The 19,662-nt window shown below is 46.1% G+C and overlaps 1 protein-coding gene across 1 annotated transcript in view; it reads left to right on the plus strand.

Moving 5' to 3' along the window:
* LOC126455951 (protein Wnt-11b-2-like) overlaps positions 1-19,662 on the plus strand; it is a 278,412-nt gene that overhangs the window by 70,655 nt on the left and 188,095 nt on the right. The window contains exon 3 of the mRNA XM_050091708.1: positions 12,074-12,318. Coding sequence (XP_049947665.1) covers positions 12,074-12,318 — 245 coding nt within the window. The remainder of the gene's footprint in view (positions 1-12,073; positions 12,319-19,662) is intronic.

Genomic DNA, 19,662 nt, shown 5'->3' on the forward strand with positions numbered 1-19,662 from the left:
TGTGGTGCACTCCTACAAGACGCTAATTTTGTACCACTTGCATCACGTTAAGCAAATGTGTTGGACTGTGTATATCTCATAGTCTAAGATCATTATACTCGATAACGGCGTGAAAGCCGAAACCTACATTGTACGTAACTGATATGAGATCGTGATTGTAAAATTCAGCGTTAAAATGTTGGCTCGACAACATATTTACAGTACTAGGAATACTATAATTTGTGCGTTTCGATGGTCATTCTATTATTCTGTGAATACCAAATAATAGCCAGATCCACATCCGAGGCAAATCCCTTATAATGCATCTTCCAACTGCCTCTCTTAGCAATGTCGAGGTGTACCATGCTAAGGCTAGCCACGTACTGCCTGTCGTTCACAAAAAGAAGCAGCTGAGTTCGCCAGCCAAACCCACCTTTTACATCGCGCCATGCCACTTCCGTTGCGGAGGGACTTCCCTACAGCAATTACATGTTACAAATACAATTGCCCTAAGCACGAACCAGCTTTTAACAAAGTACTCTTTTTTATAAACATATTCTTATTACAATAATGAAAAATTTCAACATTCTTTTGCTTTTTTCATATATACATTACAGAACTCTACATTTCTTGCCATACATCAAGGAGTTCAAACAACACCAATACACAGCTACACCAATTCACGATACTAGGCAAGTGTAGCAGTTTCTTTGGCTTTTCAGTGTAGTATAGCAACAATATCCGCGACTGACTTACAAATCTCAAACTAAATGTAAATGTCGTGTGACTAGGGTCTCCCGTAGGGTAGACCGTTCGCCGGGTGCAAGTCTTTCGTTTTGGTGCCACTTCGGCGACTTGCCCGTCTATGGGGATGAAATGATGATGATTAGGACAACACAACACCCAGTCCCTGAGCGGAGAGAATGTCCGACCCAGCCGGGAACCGAACCCGGGCCCTTAGGATTGACATTCTGTCGCGCTGACCACTCTGCTACCGGGAACGGACATCTCAAACTGTTCTCAATTATATGGCTTTTAAAATGGCTTCACAGAAAAAAAAAACGACTCGCCAAGAAGGTGCTATCGGATTGTGGGGATAAGACAAGTGACAGTAGACGTAATGTACATACACAGAATAACAAATGATGGTAATTTCAAATTCGATGAATTATTCAAGAGAGAGAGCGTCACAAACTGAACAATTCAATAACGTGTTGGTCCATCTCTGGCCATTACATGCAAACAGTTATTTGGCTTGGCACTGATTGGCTCTGAGCACTATGGGACTTAACATCTGTGGTCATCAGTCCCCTAGAACTTAGGGCTACTTGAACCTAACTAACCTAAGGACATCACATAACACCCAGTCATCACGAGACAGAGAAAATCCCTGACCCCGCCGGGAATCGAACCCGGGAACCCGGGCGCGGGAAGCGAGAACGCTACCGCACGACCACGAGCTGCGGACTTGGCACTGCTTGATAGAGTTGTTGGGTGTCCTCCTGATGGATATCGTGCCAACTTCTGTCGAAGTCTCGTGTTTGATCGTCAAGATCCCGAGCTGGTTGGAGGTCTCTGCCGATAATGTTCCAACGTTCTCAATTGGGGAGAGATCCAGCGACCTTGCTAGTTAACGTGGTTTTGGCAAGCTTGAAGACAAGCAGCAGAACTGTCGCCGTGTGCAGGCGGGCATGATCTTGCTGGAATGTAAGCCTAATATGCCTTGCCATGAAGGGCAACAAAACGGGGCGTGGAATACCGTCGACTTGCCGCTGTGCGGTAATGGTACCGCGGATGACAACCAAAGGATCGAGAAACGAGATGGCACCCCTAACGATCGCTACTGGTTGGCGGTCCTAATAACTGCTGGCAATGTGGTCAGAGGTGAACCAAGGCGCTACTGAATTACTTAATTTATTAAGCTCTTTCTCTTGAAGGAATCATCCAATTTTTCTGAATTTGTAATCTTTCGTTTGTCTGCACTTGTACATGACATTTGCCGATTTTGTCCCATTCGAAGAATTCCTTCGTGCAACGTTCTTTTTTTGTGTCTTACAGTGTAGTTCAAAACTACCAATGATTCTGCGAGAGCTGCACTCTACACTAAGGTAGATGAGCAGGCCCGATAGTTCTTGCTATCTATGGAAGCCTCCACGCTAATAGCTATATCAAATATTACAGGCCACAGACACACGGGAGACTGTTATGGGCACGATGTCTGGAAACAAGAACCTCGGAAACAGCAAGGCTAATAGAATTTTCAGATGTCACTGTAGCGAACGCCTTTGGTAAGTGGTTGAAGACAGTGAAACCATGAGTAGGCAACAAGGCGTTGGAGTCTACGCTCACCTCGGACGTGGATGTTACTGGCTTGCCACCTCTGTAAAGTAGGACAGTCGGAGACCTGTGGCAGATCTGTTAATAGCGTACTGGTACAGGCACAATTGTTCCAGAAAACGCTGTTCAGTGCACATACTGAGCATGGGACTCCTCAGCAGATGTCAACACGTGTTCAAAAAAAATGGTTCAAATGGCTCTGAGCACTATGGGACTTAACTGCTACGGTCATCAGTCCCCTAGAACTTAGAACTACTTAAACCTAACTAACCTAAGGACAGCACACAACACCCAGCCATCACGAGGCAGAGAAAATCCCTGACCCCGCCGGGAATCGAACCCGGGAACCCGGGCGTGGGAAGCGATAACGCTACCGCACGACCACGAGAGGCGGGCAACACGTGTTCCCATGTTGACTCGAGGACATCGTTAAGTATAGTCGTAGGGTACTAGACAGACGATGGATCACGCTTTCTGTCACACCAGATCAATGGTCGTGTCCGAATGTCCTGTTATTTAGACGATCGGCTGTTGGGAGAATGCAATGTGCTAAGGATGGAGGCCGGTTGGGGCAGTATTATGCTATAGAGAGCATTCACCTAGGCTTCCGTGACACATGTGGTAGTAATCGAAGACACCATGACACTTGTGAACTACGAGAACATTAATGCGGACCACTCGCATAATTTATGTCTTCCATCTTTCACTAGGATAGCTGGCGGTGTCACAAGACCAAAATCGTGTGATGAAGAGCGTGACAGTCAATCTCATGTCCATGTCTTAACCGCCAAATTCGCTTGATTTGAACCCGATGGAATGCACCTGGAACACTATCGGATGCTAACTTCGCACTGACAAAACACTGTCCCGTAATTATGGAATTTACGTTACTTATGCGTAGACTTCTGGTGCCCATACCTCTGAAAAGTTACCAACGATTCGTCGATTCCGTGGTATGCAGAATCGCTTCTGTATTGTGTTCCAATGGTGGATCAAACGCTGTTAAGTTTCTGAACATAACTGGTTCATTGGTCTAGTTTATAAGAAATATGGACTGACTTTTTCCGCTGACACTGAAAGTCGCTTGAAACACGCTAAGAGTAGTATTTGTTTAGGCTAACTCCATTTATATACACACATCAAAAAGCGTTTCGCATCAGCTCGTTTCCGAGAGTTCCGGAATCTGTACAGAAAACTCGAACAGAGATCAACATAAACATCATTTCCGCCCTTTTTGTTGTTCATGGAAACCAATTGGATGTTGTAGAACCATAGAGCGAGACCTTCAGAATTCTTGGTCCAGACTTCTGTACACACTGGTACCCCTAATATCCCGTAGCACGTGCTCTTGCATTGATGCATGCCTGTATTCGTCGTGGCGTAGTATCCACAAGTTCACCAAGGCACTGTTGGTCCAGATTGTCCCACTCCTCGACGGCGATTCGGCGTGGATCCCTCAGAGTGGTTGGTGGGTCAGGTCGTCCATACACAGTCCTTTTCAGTCTATCTCAGACATGTCGATAGGGTTCATGTCTGCAGAACATGATGGCCACTCAGGTCGAGTGATGTCGTTATCCTGAAGGAAGTCATTCACAAAGATGTGCACGATGGGGGCGCGAACTATCGTCCATGAAGACGAATGCCTCACCAGTATGCTGCCGATATGGTTGCACTATCGGTCGGAGGATAGCATTCACACATTGTACAGCCGTTACGGCTCTTTCCATAACCACCATCGGCGTACGTTGACCCCACATAATGTCACCCCAAAACAGCAGGGAACCTCCACCTTGCTGCACTCGTTGGACAATCAGCTTGACCAGGTTGCTTCCAAATGTGGCTCAAATGAGTAAGTACTATGGGACTTTACATCTGAGGTCATCAGTCCCCGAGACTTAGAACTACTTAAACCTAACTAACCTAAGGTCATCACACACATCTATGCCCGAGGCAGGATTCGAATCTGCGACCGTAGCAACAGGGCGGTTCCAGACTTAAGCACCTAGAACCGCTCGGCCACAGCGGCCGGCTCCAAACATGTCTCTGAAGACTGTCTGGTTGAAGGTATATGCGACACTCATCGGTGAAGAGAACGTGATGCCAATCCTGAGCGGTCCATTCGGCTTGTTACTTGGCCCATCTGTACCGCGCTGCATGCTGTCGTGGTTACAAAGATGGACCTCGACATGGACGTAGGAAGTGAAGTTGCGCATCATGCAGCCTATTGCGCACAGTTTGAGTTGTAACACGGCGTCCTGTGGCTGCACGAAAAGCATTATTCAACATGGTGGCGTTGCTGTTAGGGTTCCTCCGAGGCATAATCCGTAGGTAGCAGTCATCCACTCCAGTAGTAGCCCTTGGGCGGCCTGAGCGAGGCATGTCACCGACAGTTACTGTCTCTCTCTATCTCCTCCATGTCCGAACAACAGCGCTTTGGTTCACTCCGAGACGCCTGGACATTTCCCTTGTTGAGAGCCCTTCCTGGCACAAGGTAACAATGTGAACGCGATCGAACCGCGGTATTGACCGTCTGGGCGTGGTTGAATTACACACAACACGAGCCGTGTACCTCCTTCCTTGTGGAATGACTGGAACTGATCGGCTGGAAACATCTGATGTAATAGCATGGAAATGGGGCTGATGTGTCTTAGGAAAGACATCCGGTATATGTATGTTGACTTGTAGACAACATCCGTGGTCGCCACTTAGCGCAAGATACAAATGATGTTCACTGTACAGTCATCTTTCCTTCACTACACAATATGTCCGATTAAACACTGAATGAAAAGGTTTGCTCTCGTATATAAAATATTTAGACCCTTGAATAAAATTAGTAACATATTCTAACTGCGAAGAGATTGTAGAATATTGTCTAAGCAGTCAATATTTAGTGAGATGATTTTACAGAGAAAATTTTATTCATTTGAACCCGAATAGTCATAATAACATCTCAGTTTGATGAACACGCAACCAGCGAGACTTGTAGTTGCCTGCAGTGCATTGGGCATGTGGACCCTGTTATGGCACCAAACAATGGGTGTCCGAGTGGTAGACACTGGTCAAAATACTGTTCTGTTCAGTAAGGTGCATGAATTGAAGCATAAATGAAACAGGGAATGAAAAAGCAAGCGTCACTGTAAAATAGTTGTATTGAGATATATTGAAGGCCTGCATGTGATGCAATACTCAAGTCCGCTACCTACTGATGGCTTTGACATGCCCCATTTTAAGTATCTGTGTAATAGTTCTGTTGCGCCAGACGAAAGTTGAAGTTCCGCAAAGCTAACCCTCCTAGCCGTGAGCTGACGTCTCTGAGGCGAGGTTAACACTGAATAGCAATGTACGTCACTGTAGTGCTAACTGGCTCCGCTGACGTCGTCGTGGACTGATCTGGCTGGGACCCAAAGAGTAAGTGAGGAGTACCTAGACTGCCGCTTCTGACGGTGTCTCTATATGCCCTGGTAGCGCCTGGCGTCGCTAGGGGTTGCAAGGCTTCAGTTACAGTAGGACCACTGGTGGACGGCCGCTGCATTTGTGCTGCCAACTTCGGCGTCTTCTACGATGAGAGCCACTGTTTGGTATCGATCGTGCATCTATACCACAGACCCAAATGCAGGACGTCAAATGATCATACTTTACATCTAATGAAGGACTGCCACCGTGCTAACGAGGTCACCTTCTAGACTGACCTTTTCAGCTGAGAGATCATGCATAGGAAGACGAAGTATAATATTCACAGTGACTGAATCTAGTTTAAACATTAATTGCAGTGAGAAACACACAAAATTCTAGTAATCGCTACTGGCAAGTAGTACGTATGCTGATTGCTGAGTGCAAGTCGGCAGAAACTCGTCAAAATAGGAAGCCGATTGTCAGGGATAAACTGATATGAAAGAACATTTGAATATAAATATATATAATTGTCTCGAAAGATACACTCCTGGAAATTGAAATAAGAACACCGTGAATTCATTGTCCCAGGAAGGGGAAACTTTATTGACACATTCCTGGGGTCAGATACATCACATGATCACACTGACAGAACCACAGGCACATAGACACAGGCAACAGAGCATGCACAATGTCGGCACTAGTACAGTGTATATCCACCTTTCGCAGCAATGCAGGCTGCTATTCTCTCATGGAGACGATCGTAGAGATGCTGGATGCAGTCCTGTGGAACGGCTTGCCATGCCATTTCCACCTGGCGCCTCAGTTGGACCAGCGTTCGTGCTGGACGTGCAGACCGCGTGAGACGACGCTTCATCCAGTCCCAAACATGCTCAATGGGGGACAGATCCGAAGATCTTGCTGGCCAGGGTAGTTGACTTACACCTTCTAGAGCACGTTGGGTGGCACGGGATACATGCGGACGTGCATTGTCCTGTTGGAACAGCAAGTTCCCTTGCCGGTCTAGGAATGGTAGAACGATGGGTTCGATGACGGTTTGGATGTACCGTGCACTATTCAGTGTCCCCTCGACGATCACCAGTGGTGTACGGCCAGTGTAGGAGATCGCTCCCCACACCATGATGCCGGGTGTTGGCCCTGTGTGCCTCGGTCGTATGCAGTCCTGATTGTGGCGCTCACCTGCACGGCGCCAAACACGCATACGACCATCATTGGCACCAAGGCAGAAGCGACTCTCATCGCTGAAGACGACACGTCTCCATTCGTCCCTCCATTCACGCCTGTCGCGACACCACTGGAGGCGGGCTGCACGATGTTGGGGCGTGAGCGGAAGACGGCCTAACGGTGTGCGGGACCGTAGCCCAGCTTCATGGAGACGGTTGCGAATGGTCCTCGCCGATACCCCAGGAGCAACAGTGTCCCTAATTTGCTGGGAAGTGGCGGTGCGGTCCCCTACGGCACTGCGTAGGATCCTACGGTCTTGGCGTGCATCCGTGCGTCGCTGCGGTCCGGTCCCAGGTCGACGGGCACGTGCGCCTTCCGCCGACCACTGGCGACAACATCGATGTACCGTGGAGACCTCACGCCCCACGTGTTGAGCAATTCGGCGGTACGTCCACCCGGCCTCCCGCATGCCCACTATACGCCCTCGCTCAAAGTCCGTCAACTGCACATACGGTTCACGTCCACGCTGTCGCGGCATGCTACCAGTGTTAAAGACTGCGATGGAGGTCCGTATGCCACGGCAAACTGGCTGACACTGACGGCGGCGGTGCACAAATGCTGCGCAGCTAGCGCCATTCGACGGCCAACACCGCGGATCCTGGTGTGTCCGCTGTGCCGTGCGTGTGATCATTGCTTGTACAGTCCTCTCGCAGTGTCCGGAGCAAGTATGGTGGGTCTGACACACCGGTGTCAATGTGTTCTTTTTTCCATTTCCAGGAGTGTAGTTCAACCACGACAGCACGAATGGTAAATTTATCCATCAAATGTACTCAAACCGTACACCTTCGAGATACGTCTTACCACATTGCATATTGGAAGCAGACCAGCGCTCCATTAGACTGCAAAATAAGATCCTTCGCCGCGTTCGGCCGAACACCAACGTCCTTCTTCCAAGTCGTAACCCAGAATATCGCGAGGCTGGCTGCAACCCGCTGGTCAGCTCAGCTGGAACTGAAAGACTTTTGTTTTATATAGCACTGAGGCCTACACCTTGTCTAATTTCAACCTTCTTCTTTTCTTTTGAAAGTGGTTTTGTGATTTTGTATATCTTTGGCCCCGGTCCCAGAGCATGATCTACTGTTTTATCAGTTTTACCCAGGCGACAATTGTTCTTGTGTTTCTTGAGGCGAGTGTTAATGCTTGTTTTTGTAGTTCCTATATATAATTGGCGGCAACTGCATGGGATTTTATATACTTCTACTGTGATAAGCGGCGGGCGTAGGTCTTTTGAAGTGTTCATATATTCTCGCACCTTTTTTGTTGGTTTAAACACTGTATCGATACCGAATTTTCTGAGTTCTTCGCTGATGCTATATCAGAAATCTCATGTTTATTTTCATATTGGTAAGTTCTCTTTTCACTAGCTGTCGATGACTCTTAAATACTGGACTGGAAGAAAAACCTATACCTTCTGCTACATCGCTGTAAATAAGAAATTTCTGTGTGTTAACGATTTGGCAAAAGACTCTCCTCTTTGTGTGCTATCATCTGCCAAGATCTCGCTTCAATATCTCGATCGGTTTAGGAGATATGAGGGATGTTATGAATATTTCATTCTCGCGCGCACGTGATTGGGAATGAACACACAACACATGATCCATTTTCCCGAGATCGGAGACAGATACAGACCTCCTCTCAAACGTAAAGAAAAATTCAAAATGTTAGCTAAATTTCATTTGCAACAACATGTGATCTAATACGCACCAAATGCAAAATCATAGCAACTTCTACTTCCCGTTGAAAACTTTCGAATTTTGCGCAGTGTCTTACTTAAATAGGTATCTCAGAATAAGTATGACTGTTAGCGAGATGATGGCCACTTTGCCACGAAGGTGACGTATGACGCTACAGGCAACTCAAAAATCAAATATTTTTGTGAATAGTTCCTGTAAAATCGTTTGAGGAAGATTACAGGGTGGGCGGGCTTCGATTTTGTCAGCGCAATGCGCCGCCAAACGGCGCGAGCAAAAAATGTTTATGCTTTAGTAAGACACTATGCAAAACTCAAAAAGCTTGCAATGAAAATTAGGGGTCGCTATGATTTTGCGTTTGGTGCGTACTACACCATATGTTGCTGCGTGTGAAATGTAGCTAACATGTTGAATTTTTGTTTAGACTTGGGAGGAGGTCTCTATCTGCCTCCGATCTCGAGAAAATTGATCATATGTAGCGCGCTCACTTCCGATCTCACGCCCGCGAGAATGAAACACTCGCAACATCTCTCATATCTCCTAAACCGCTCGAGACATCGTAACGAAAGTTTGACGAATGATAGCACACAAGGAGGAGAGTGTTTTGCCAATTCTTAAACTCACGGAACTTTCTTTTCTATGGCTATATATCAGTGCTTATACTTCCCTTTTTATTTATTTCACCCCATTGACTGTAATTTTTTAAGAGATCGACAGCTAGCGCAACAAGAGCTTCCTAGTATGAAATTAAATATGAAATTCCTTCTTTTATGTCATTGCAAACCGACACTATGAGGTTTTTCTTAAGCTATTGAGCTCTGTGATTGCCAATTGCTTGTTTAGTGAGGCACTCCGTTTCGGAATTCTGTCGCAATAGCAGCTGTGAGATAAGTTTGGCAAATAACACTGTGACAAAGGAAGTACAATTAAACCAGTCACCAAGATAAATGTGGCCGTTACTCATAAATGGTGATGCTTCTACGAATGAGAAAAGGTTAACAACTCACACAAAAATAGATTGCCAATTCTGTTGGAATTTTCGTGGAATCCCCGTCTCTTGATCTGAGCAGTATCAAAATAACGACGAGCGTTCCTTCAGGCGGAATGGTAGGCACATGCCAGATACTGGTTACTCACTTACTCACCTGCGGCTTGCCAAAGTGACAATGTGTGATCGCGAATAAAATAGTTTTTATTGATCTGTCGCACAACACAATGGTCAGTGTATTGCCAGGAGCGGAGGATAATGGGCGCGACAGGAATGCACAAGCTAGCCATGTGTGCCTTGTGCGTTGGAGTTCGAAAAACATTGTCATGAAAGTAGATCTGCCTTTGTCAGCAGTACTTTTCGACAAATTAAATATATCTAATCATAACACTCTTTTAGGATATTCCTACTTTCGTAATAATACCGACCATTGTCTTCGCCGGCCGGAGTGGCCGAGCGGTTCTAGGCGCTACAGTCTGGAACCGCGCGACCGCTACTGTCGCAAGTTCGAATCCTGCCTCGAGCTTGGATGTGTGTGTTGTCCTTAGGTTAGTTAGGTTTAAGTAGTTCTGAGTTCTAGGGGACTAATGACCTCAGAGGTTAAGTCCCATAGTGGGATCAGAGCCATTTGAACCATTTTCTTCATTTGTATAGCCTGTTGTACAATTAGTTTATAAATGCTGATAATGTGCATGCAACAATTGATATGCTTTTTCTCATCACGGCGAACCAATTACAACAGCCGGCCGCGGTGGCCGTGCGGTTCTAGGCTCTGAAGTCCGGAACCGCGGGACTGCTACGGTCGCAGGTTCGAACCCTGCCTCGGGCATGGATGTGTGTGATGTCCTTAGGTTTACTTAGGTTTAAGTAGTTCTACGTTCTAGGGGACTGATGACCTAAGATGTTGAGTCCCATAGTGCTCAGAGCCGTTTGAACCAATTAAAACATTGTTATTTGTGACTGCTTTTCGACTGTGTCGTATTACATTATTACATCCATGTCCAAGGAATCACTGTGAGACTTCTATACTTCAGATCTTGGGCGCTTTTTACCAGGAGCACAAAGGGTTCAGAAGATACGCCAGCGTACTAGGCAGCGAGAAGATAACCTTGTTTTACTTTCCTGCCTTGCTTCTTAATCACATGATTTTATTCCTCGCTTCCTTATTCAGTCCACTCTGTCCCTTCTTGCGATCTGAAAACATCGCAGAGGCATATGATACAATTCCAGCGGCCAATGGCTCCTCAGTTACTGAAGTACGCATTTTTCTTGACAGGAGAAAAACAAAAACTATACAAATATAAATAACAGAAAAGTACAGGGTGATCAAAAAGTCAGTATAAATTTGAAAACTTAATAAACCAATGAATAATGTAGATAGAGAGGTAAAAATTGACGCACGTGCTTGGAATGACAAAAAAGAAACAAAGTTGACAAAATGTCCGACAGATGGCGCGTGAAAGATCTCGCGCGCGTCGTTTGGTGATGATCGTGTGCTCAGCAACCACTTTCGTCATGCTTGGCCTCCCAGGTCCCCAGACCCCAGTCCGCGCGGTTATTGGCTTTGGGGTTACCTGAAGTCGCAAGTGTATCGTGATCGACCGACATCTCTAGGGATGCTGAAAGACAACATCCGACGCCAATGCCTCACCATAACTCCGGACATGCTTTACAGTGCTGTTCGCAACATTATTCCTCGACTACAGCTATTGTTGAGGAATGATGGCGGACATATTGAGCATTTCCTGTAAAAAACGTCATCTTTGCTTTGTCTTACTTTGTTGTGCTAATTGCTGCTTTTCTGATCAGATGAAGCGCCATCTGTCTGTCATTTTTTGAACTTTTGTTGTTTTTTGTTCTATTGAAACCTCATGTCATTCGAAGCATGTGTGTCAATTTGTACCTCTCTATCTACATTATTCCGTGATTTATTCAGTTTTCAAATTTATACTGACTTTTTGATCACCCGGTATAATGTACTAACGAAGAAAGCTGGAGCGTGTAAATGGAGAAAAACCAAACACTACACAAAGGCAATAAAATTTAGTACACAGTAAGGCAAAATTTATCGTATGGGCAATACTACCACTGCTCATACGCGCCGTTCCGATTTGAGTATATGGCCGGGCAACTTTTCCGCTCCCCGTCTCAAATTTCCCACGGCGCTAGCGAGGCACGCGCGACGCGCGGCGCGAGAAACTGTGCCACAACTCCGCGCGACCTGGCGCAGGCGCGTGTCGCGTCCCAGTCGCGTCGCGTCGCGATTTGCGCGGTCCCATTTGAATCTGTGATGTTACAAAAATGATGTTCCCACACTGGATGACGAAACGTTAGAGGATTAGGCCTTGGACCAAGGCCCAATGCCCATAATGCAAACATAATCAATGTAGGAAGTACCGGCCGTGAACTGGTGCACTGTACGTTGTTTGCCTGTGTGTGACAGGGCACTGGGGCGGGCGCCTGCGGGCGCGTGGTCGGTGAGCGGCGCGTGCCGGCGCGCGCGGGCGTCGCTGGGGCTGGCGAGGCGGCAGGCGCGGCTGTGCCGCTCGGCGGACGGCGAGGCGATGCCGCACGTGGCGCGAGCCGCCGCGCTCGCGGCCGCCACCTGCCAGGCGCTGTTCGCAGACCGCCGCTGGAACTGCTCCTCCGTCAACAGCGCGCCCGCCTTCTCCAGGGACCTCACCACAGGTCAGCCGCTGCTCTCTTCACCTATCTTACACGTCGTGTCTTCTCACCTGTTAGGTGAGGCCCACCACAACATCATCACCTGTGCCAATCTCTTCTTCTCACAGTTACACATTGTGGCCACCTGCTAGATAACTCGGCTGCAGTTAGCGTGAACCGTCCGCCCCCCCCCCCCCCCCTTTGATTTTCGACCCCTTCCCTCTTTTCTTTCCCATCATCTGTCCAGGTTCCCCCCGTCTGCTCTCGGCTGTGGTATGCCGTACTTGTGCCAACTTTTTAGTGCAGTGCTCAAATGAATGTTCAGTGTTGTTCGTCTTTCCCAAGTGTTGCAAACAGAAATCATGCTGTCGCTGGCTGTGAATTTTATATCTCTTGCAAACAGAAACCAGACTGTCGCCGTGTTTTTTAATTGTCTATTATTTTACCTGACTGCTTCATACGTATTTTATTAGCATCATCAACCCTTTGTACTATGTTTTAAGTTCCACGATTTTCCGCCATGTTACCATTTAAGTCTCCGATTTTATCGCCTGTTTTTGTCGGTTATTATCTTCATCTTTTTAAAACAAATTCTGTAGGCTGAAGAGCGGCGTATTAAGCTGCTGCCATCCGGCACCCTTCGGGGCGAATCGAAACTCAATAAAGAAGAAAAAAAGCGTGTGCCGTCGGGCCTGACGTGAGTCCACTACTACTAAACCGTGTCTGATGACGAACAGACTGTCGCAGAATGAATAGTAGGATTTGAGCCACATAGTAAGACACCAATGTTGCACCTGCACGGAGTATACTTTTTTTTTTAATTTTCACTGGCAAGGACAGCAAACAGCAGACATGTAGATACGTCGGTATGAAGTCTTCGAATTTCATTCCATGTACTTGGGACAGTAACTACGCCCGGTAAATAGGGAAGTGAACAATATACTCAGATGACAGCATTTGAGACTGGAAGCGTAGTTGGGTTCAGAGAAGCCAGTTGGAGTAACCGCGAAGAGCTCCGCATTTGAACAGGAGCGATGTCACTATTCCCGGCTCCATGGCTGAATACGGCGTCAAAAAGGAAGCGATCGACCTAAAAAGCCAGCTGGTCAGAAACCCTACCGACAGAATCGTTGGCTCACCAATTCTTCGGCATCCATAGGCCCGGTATCTTGGCGTCATCGTCGACGAGAGATGGAACTTTGCTGCACAAATTGAGACCGTAGCTCAGAGATTAATGAAGGTACTGAACAATTCTATTGGAACTGCAGATAAAAGATTTCACCTTCCGGACTATCTGTTCCAACTATATCACAACAGGATCTTCACCTCGATCTTTTCGGTTGTGGCTCCGTAGTTTGGGCGCGCAGGCTTACGAGGGTAGTGCCCGCCGTGTCTGTGTGGAGAGTGCAGCGGAATATGCTGATGAGGTTGTAAAGTATGTATGTAGAACTGTAAACGGATCCTAGCCAAGGCTCGACATACTTTGCGTACGAAGAATAATGGGGATGTAACCCTTGTGCGCAATTTCTGGTTAAGTCACTTCACAGGGACAATCATAAATTCAAGCGCAAGCCCTTCCTAACAATTGAGAAAAGACCGAACTGGAAATTATTAGTTTAATTAAATTTAGAATTTAATTATAAAAATGCAATTTTTTAAAGAAATTAACAAGATGAACAGCATTGTATGTCGTATATCAAAAAAATCAGGGAATAGAATATTAATTTGAAAACTGCCATCAATTAGAAAGATAAAGGACGCAGAGTTTATCTTTTACGTAGCATATTTATTTCTGTACTGAATTTGATGCATTTCCTATGAATACACATGACTGGTGCCTGAATAAAAAAGTTCAACTAAATAATTCGCAAAAAATTGTAGAATCGCGCAATTGAAAAGGAAAAACACACAAAAGAGAAGTAGAACACAATAATTCAATCATTCCATCTACATACCCACGACTGTCCGAAAGGAACAAAGCAACTTCCACACTTTTAATTTCAACCACCATCATCGCCGATTTTTAACCAAATAATTATGCCACTTCCGAAAATACATGATTACACGCGCCTCAGTTAAGCTGAAGTTCTTAAATATGTCATGAATTTAACATAGGGAAGTTCTAATTCGACTAACTTCCTATGAGCAGAAAACTTCTCTAGGAGCTACGAGCTGCGCTCATCAACCGATAGCTGCAGAGTGTCCTTTTTCCACCGAGCTTCGCTTAACTACTCGCGCAATGGAAGCTACCAGAGCGGCAGGCTTCCGCCACCAACCTGACTGACAAAACCAACCTCAGACTAAAAGGGGGAAACCTCTCTGTCTAGGTTCTGGGATCCTAAGTTTGTCATCCTGTGCTAACCTCCAAACGAGAAGCAAACATCACCTGCTCCTAGCAGACGACAACCAACTCAGCGTCCCCCACAAAACAAACCCGAAACCACACTTAAAAACACTCATTCAGTCACATTCACGCACACATAGGGTAAGGTGAAGGGAAAAACGTAATAAATACAAGTCACGATTTCCTATGGAACACGAAAAAAACAAACATAATATCATTTAATAAGCCTTAGTTTCTTTGCTCAGTCTTTCTGGGAGAGTTAATCAATTAAACCACAATCAGGAGGTGGACAGAATAGAATGCACAGAATCCAGTGAGACAAGAGTCTTATGAAACGACTCCACAGAGACGTTTCAAGGTCAATTGGGGCATATAGAACAAGTCCAGGTCGGCTCCTGTTAGCGATAATGAGGCTCTGCCTACTTGACATTAAAATACGTGAGCAGGCAGCCTGGTACTGGGTAAAGAGGCGGAAAATTGAAAAAAACTGCAGAAATTATGGGGGTTCAGGTAGGGGACAAAATTTCGATGAAACGACGAGAGAGGGAATTATGGCAAGAGACTTGGGAGACTGACGGGACGTGAGGCACATTTCAATTTCTAGCAAGTATTTCAGAACTACTGAAACACGATTTTCAACCAAGCAGAAGACTGTTGCACTTCCTCACAGGACATGGACCCTATCCGGCATACCTACGTCGGTTTTGGAAGCGGGCGGTGCCTTCGTGCGACTGTGGCGCCTTGGAGGACACACCAGACCATGTGGTCTATGACTGCCCCGCATATGATGATGTGGCAGCCGACTTGCGGTATCACCTATTAAGACAGCAGAATAACTTTGAGATTCTTAACAACTTGGCGAACGTGGTTTCCACCAAGATACTAAGGGAATACCTGAGGCCGGCCGCGGTGGACGAGCGGTTCTAGGCGCTTCATTCCGGAACCGCGCGACTGCTACGGTCGCAGGTTCAAATCCTGCCTCGGGCACGGATGTGTGTGATGTCCTTAGGTCAGTTAGGTTTAAGTAGTTCTAAGTCTAGGGGACTGATGACCTCCGATGTTAAGTCCCATAGTGCTCAGAGCCAATTTTTTGAATACCTGAGGGGCAATCCGTGAAAGTAGAAAATTACCAAACTACCTAACAACGCACCCACCCTATACCGCTGCGACGTAGACTGGCCGACCGCCGTTACAGTCGGAATCCGCCACGTCGCTGACTACGAAGGAGGTGCGTCTCACACTAGGTTATTAAGGTAGTCATTGATGTAGTTTAGCAGAAATAGATTTTTTGAAACTAACATTTCAGGATCCTGCAGCGATAGTAGAGTTGTTAGGGCCACTCCAGTGCCAGAGCATCCCCACTGGGGTTAGCTCGGTGAGCACGGTCACGAAAGTAGGTTTATACGTGTGCTGGCACATCTTTAAGGCTGTAGTAGTGTAGTATAGTAGAATAGTAAGAATAACTTGTACTTCCGGTAGAGCAAATAACGTAGTCAGCTTGCCCGTTAGAATTAAGAAACCCTACTGTATATTAAGCTGCATGTGACATTGTAGTACATTGTAGGACCCACTAATTAGTTAGGTGGTAGGTTTGATGTATGACGAACATTCTTATGAATAAAGCGGTCGACCTAGAGAGACGACAACATCAGTGGATCAAGAAATTTTCAGAGAGACACTTAGAGCCCAGGTTTCATCATCATCGTCGATCCTACGTGCAACACGTGCTTCAGTGAGCGCAAGGACCGTTAACACGTGGCTCACAGAAAGAGGGCTGAACTCACAGTGCCTCTTGAGCCGACTACCATTGACCTCTGTACACCAACGACCCTATTTGCAGTAGTTTCTGGCACATTCGGCCTAGAATCGCACTGACGAGGGTAAAGTTGTCTTCAGTGATGAGTCCTGCTTTGAAATGAGCCCCCATGACCTGCGAAGACGTATCTGGAGACACCCGGACAGCAATGGGAAAACAACATGACTGTCACCGCATACAGCCATTTGAATAAATAATCCAGTTTTTGTGACTTTCCACGCTTTCGCGAAATCGAAATAAGTGTTCAAGGAATAGAAAACCAACTAAAATCACTCAACAGAGGAAAATCCACTGGACCTGACGGGATACCAGTTCGATTCTACACAGAGTACGCGAAAGAACTTGCCCCCCTTCTAATAGCCGTGTACCGCAAGTCTCTAGAGGAACGGAAGGTTCCAAATGAGTGGAAAAGAACACAGGTAGCCCCAGTCTTCAAGAAGGGTCGTCGCGCAGATGCGCAAAACTATAGACCTATATCTCTGACGTCGATCTGTTGTAGAATTTTAGAACATGTGTTTTGCTTATGTATCATGACATTTCTGGAAACCCAGAATCTACTCTGCAGGAATCAACATGGATTCCGGAAACAGCGATCGTGTGAGACTCAACTCGCTTTATTTGTTCATGGGACCCAGAAAATATTAGATACAGGCTCCCAGGTAGATGCCATTTTCCTTGACCTCCGGAAGGCGTTCGGTACAGTTCCTCATTGTCGCCTGATAAACAAAGTAAGAGTCTACGGAATATCAGACCAGCTGTGTGGCTGGATTGAAGAGTTTTTAGCAAACAGAATACAGGATGTTGTTCTCAATGGAGAGACGTCTGCAGACGTTAAAGTAACCTGTGGCGTGCCGCAGGGGAGTGTTATGGGGCCATTGCTTTTCACAATATATATAAATGACCTAGTAGATAGTGTCGGAAGTTCCATGCGACTTTTCCCGGATGATACTGTAGTATACAGAGAAGTTGCAGCATTAGAAAATTGCAGCGAAATGCAGGAAGATCTGCAGCGGATAGGCACTTGGTGCAGGGAGTGGCAACTGACCCTTAACATGGACAAATGTAATGTATTGCGAATAATAGAAACAAGGATCCTTTATTGTATGATTATATGATAGCGGAACAAACACTGGTAGCAGTTACTTCTGTAAAATATCTGTGAGTGTGCGTGCGGAACGATTTGAAGTGGAATGATCATATAAAATTAATTGTTGGTAAGGTTGAGATTCATTGGGAGAGTCCTTAGAAAATGTAGTCCATCAACAAAGGAGGTGGCTTACAAAACACTCGTTCGACCTATACTTGAGTATTTCTCATCAGTGTGGGATCCGTACCAGGTCGGGTTGACGGAGGAGATAGAGAGGATCCAAAGAAGAGCGGCGCGTTTCGTCACAGGGTTATTTGGTAAGCGTGATAGCGTTACGGAGGTGTGTAGCAAACTCAAGTGGCAGACTCTGCAAGAGAGGCGCTCTGCATCGCGGTGTAGATTGCTGTCCAGGTTTCGAGAGGGTGCGTTTCTGGATGAGGTACCGAATATATTGCTTCCCCCTACTTATACCTCCCGAGGAGATCACGAAAGTAAAATTAGAGAATGGTAAGATGCCATCTTTATCGATTTCCACGGTGAACAGTGTGTTCGGATGGAGCTAGTTCAGATTTGGGGGAAACAAGAGTAATGTCTCTATTCCGTGGGACCACACCACAGATGTATCGACTGCACACCGCCAGAAGCAGGAAGGTTGGAGATTTGCCTACTGCGGTGCCTTTACCTCAAAGTCTTCCATAAAATAGTTGGCCACCATAGGAGACAGAGAACTTCCCATGGCGACACCGTCCACTTGCTCAAAATATTGATTACTGAATAAGAAATGAACTGAAGTAACCACATGATTAAACAATGCTATAGTGTCTTTCCCAAACTTGCTGCTAATAAGCTCTAATGAGTCCTGTAGAGGTATTTTCACAAATAAAAATACAACACCAAAGCTAACAAAAAGATCTGATGATCTTTGCTTTAGCACCTTCAGGCATTCTATGAAGTCCTTTTAATTGCGGATATGACGGTCACATTTGCCTACCAGAGGTTCCAACAATGAAGAAAGATGTTTACACATGCATAAGGGCTCCATCGTTGCTCACTGCTGGGCGGAGAGGGAGCACGTCTTTATGTATCTTCGGTACAGCGTACAGTCTTAGGGGAACTGCAGCCTGTTGGTGCAGGCCATTAATGACTTTAGTCGGAGTAGAACTCTTCTTGAGAAGGTCTACTGTTTTTCTATGCATCTTGCCAGTTGAATTCTCTCTTAGTTTGCAATAAGCAGGATCTTACTGTTGTATTCAGCCCGTGAGAGAGTTACTGTGGCTTTCTCCTTGTAGACAGGTAAAATTTTGTGGTGTGGCCCAGTGGAATAGAGACATTACCCATGTTTCTCCAGCGTCTGAATTCGCTCCATCCGAACTTACAGCTCACCACGGAAGTCGAAAAAGATGACATCTTGCCATTGCTGGATGTCATGGTTAGGAGAAAAGTTGAGGAGACACTGGGACATTGTCTCATACGGAGTTATATTTGCAGGCCACAAGCTGTCGTCATCCTGAACAACGCGGTAGCGTATTACGCTCTTTGATACATAGAGCACATGTTGTCTCAGATTCCAATAGTCTGCCATGTGAGTTACAAAACCTAAGAACGGTGTTCAAACAGAACGGCTATTCTGATAGACAGTTACGCCATGCATTCCATTGTAAGCAAGCTCAGACCAGGGATGTACATGGAGTAGCGGAGTCACCAATTACAACAGCGTTCTTGGCTTAATATGGTGGCATGTCTGCGAAAATAGAAAGAACCGTCAAGAGACACAACACCAATTGTGTTTTTTCGGCCACCAGCAAAATTGAGGATTTTGTTGCGTTCGGTCAAAGACGATCTTGCCATTAGGAAACGTGGTGTATGCAAGAACATCATTAGTCCAACCTCTTACAGCGAGCGGAATAATGAACGCCTATATCTTTCCGTGCGAGCTCTCATTTCCCTTATTTTATTATGATTATCGTTTCTCCCTGTGTAGGTCGCGTGAACAAATATTTTCTCAAATGGTTCAAATGACTCTGAGCACTATGCGACTTAACTTCTGAGGTCATCAGTCGCCTAGAACTGATGAAATCTAACTAACCTAAGGACAATACACACAGCCATGCCCGAGGCAGG

The sequence above is a fragment of the Schistocerca serialis genome, chromosome 2, assembly GCF_023864345.2.
Source record: "Schistocerca serialis cubense isolate TAMUIC-IGC-003099 chromosome 2, iqSchSeri2.2, whole genome shotgun sequence".
Classification (NCBI taxonomy): domain Eukaryota; kingdom Metazoa; phylum Arthropoda; class Insecta; order Orthoptera; family Acrididae; genus Schistocerca; species Schistocerca serialis.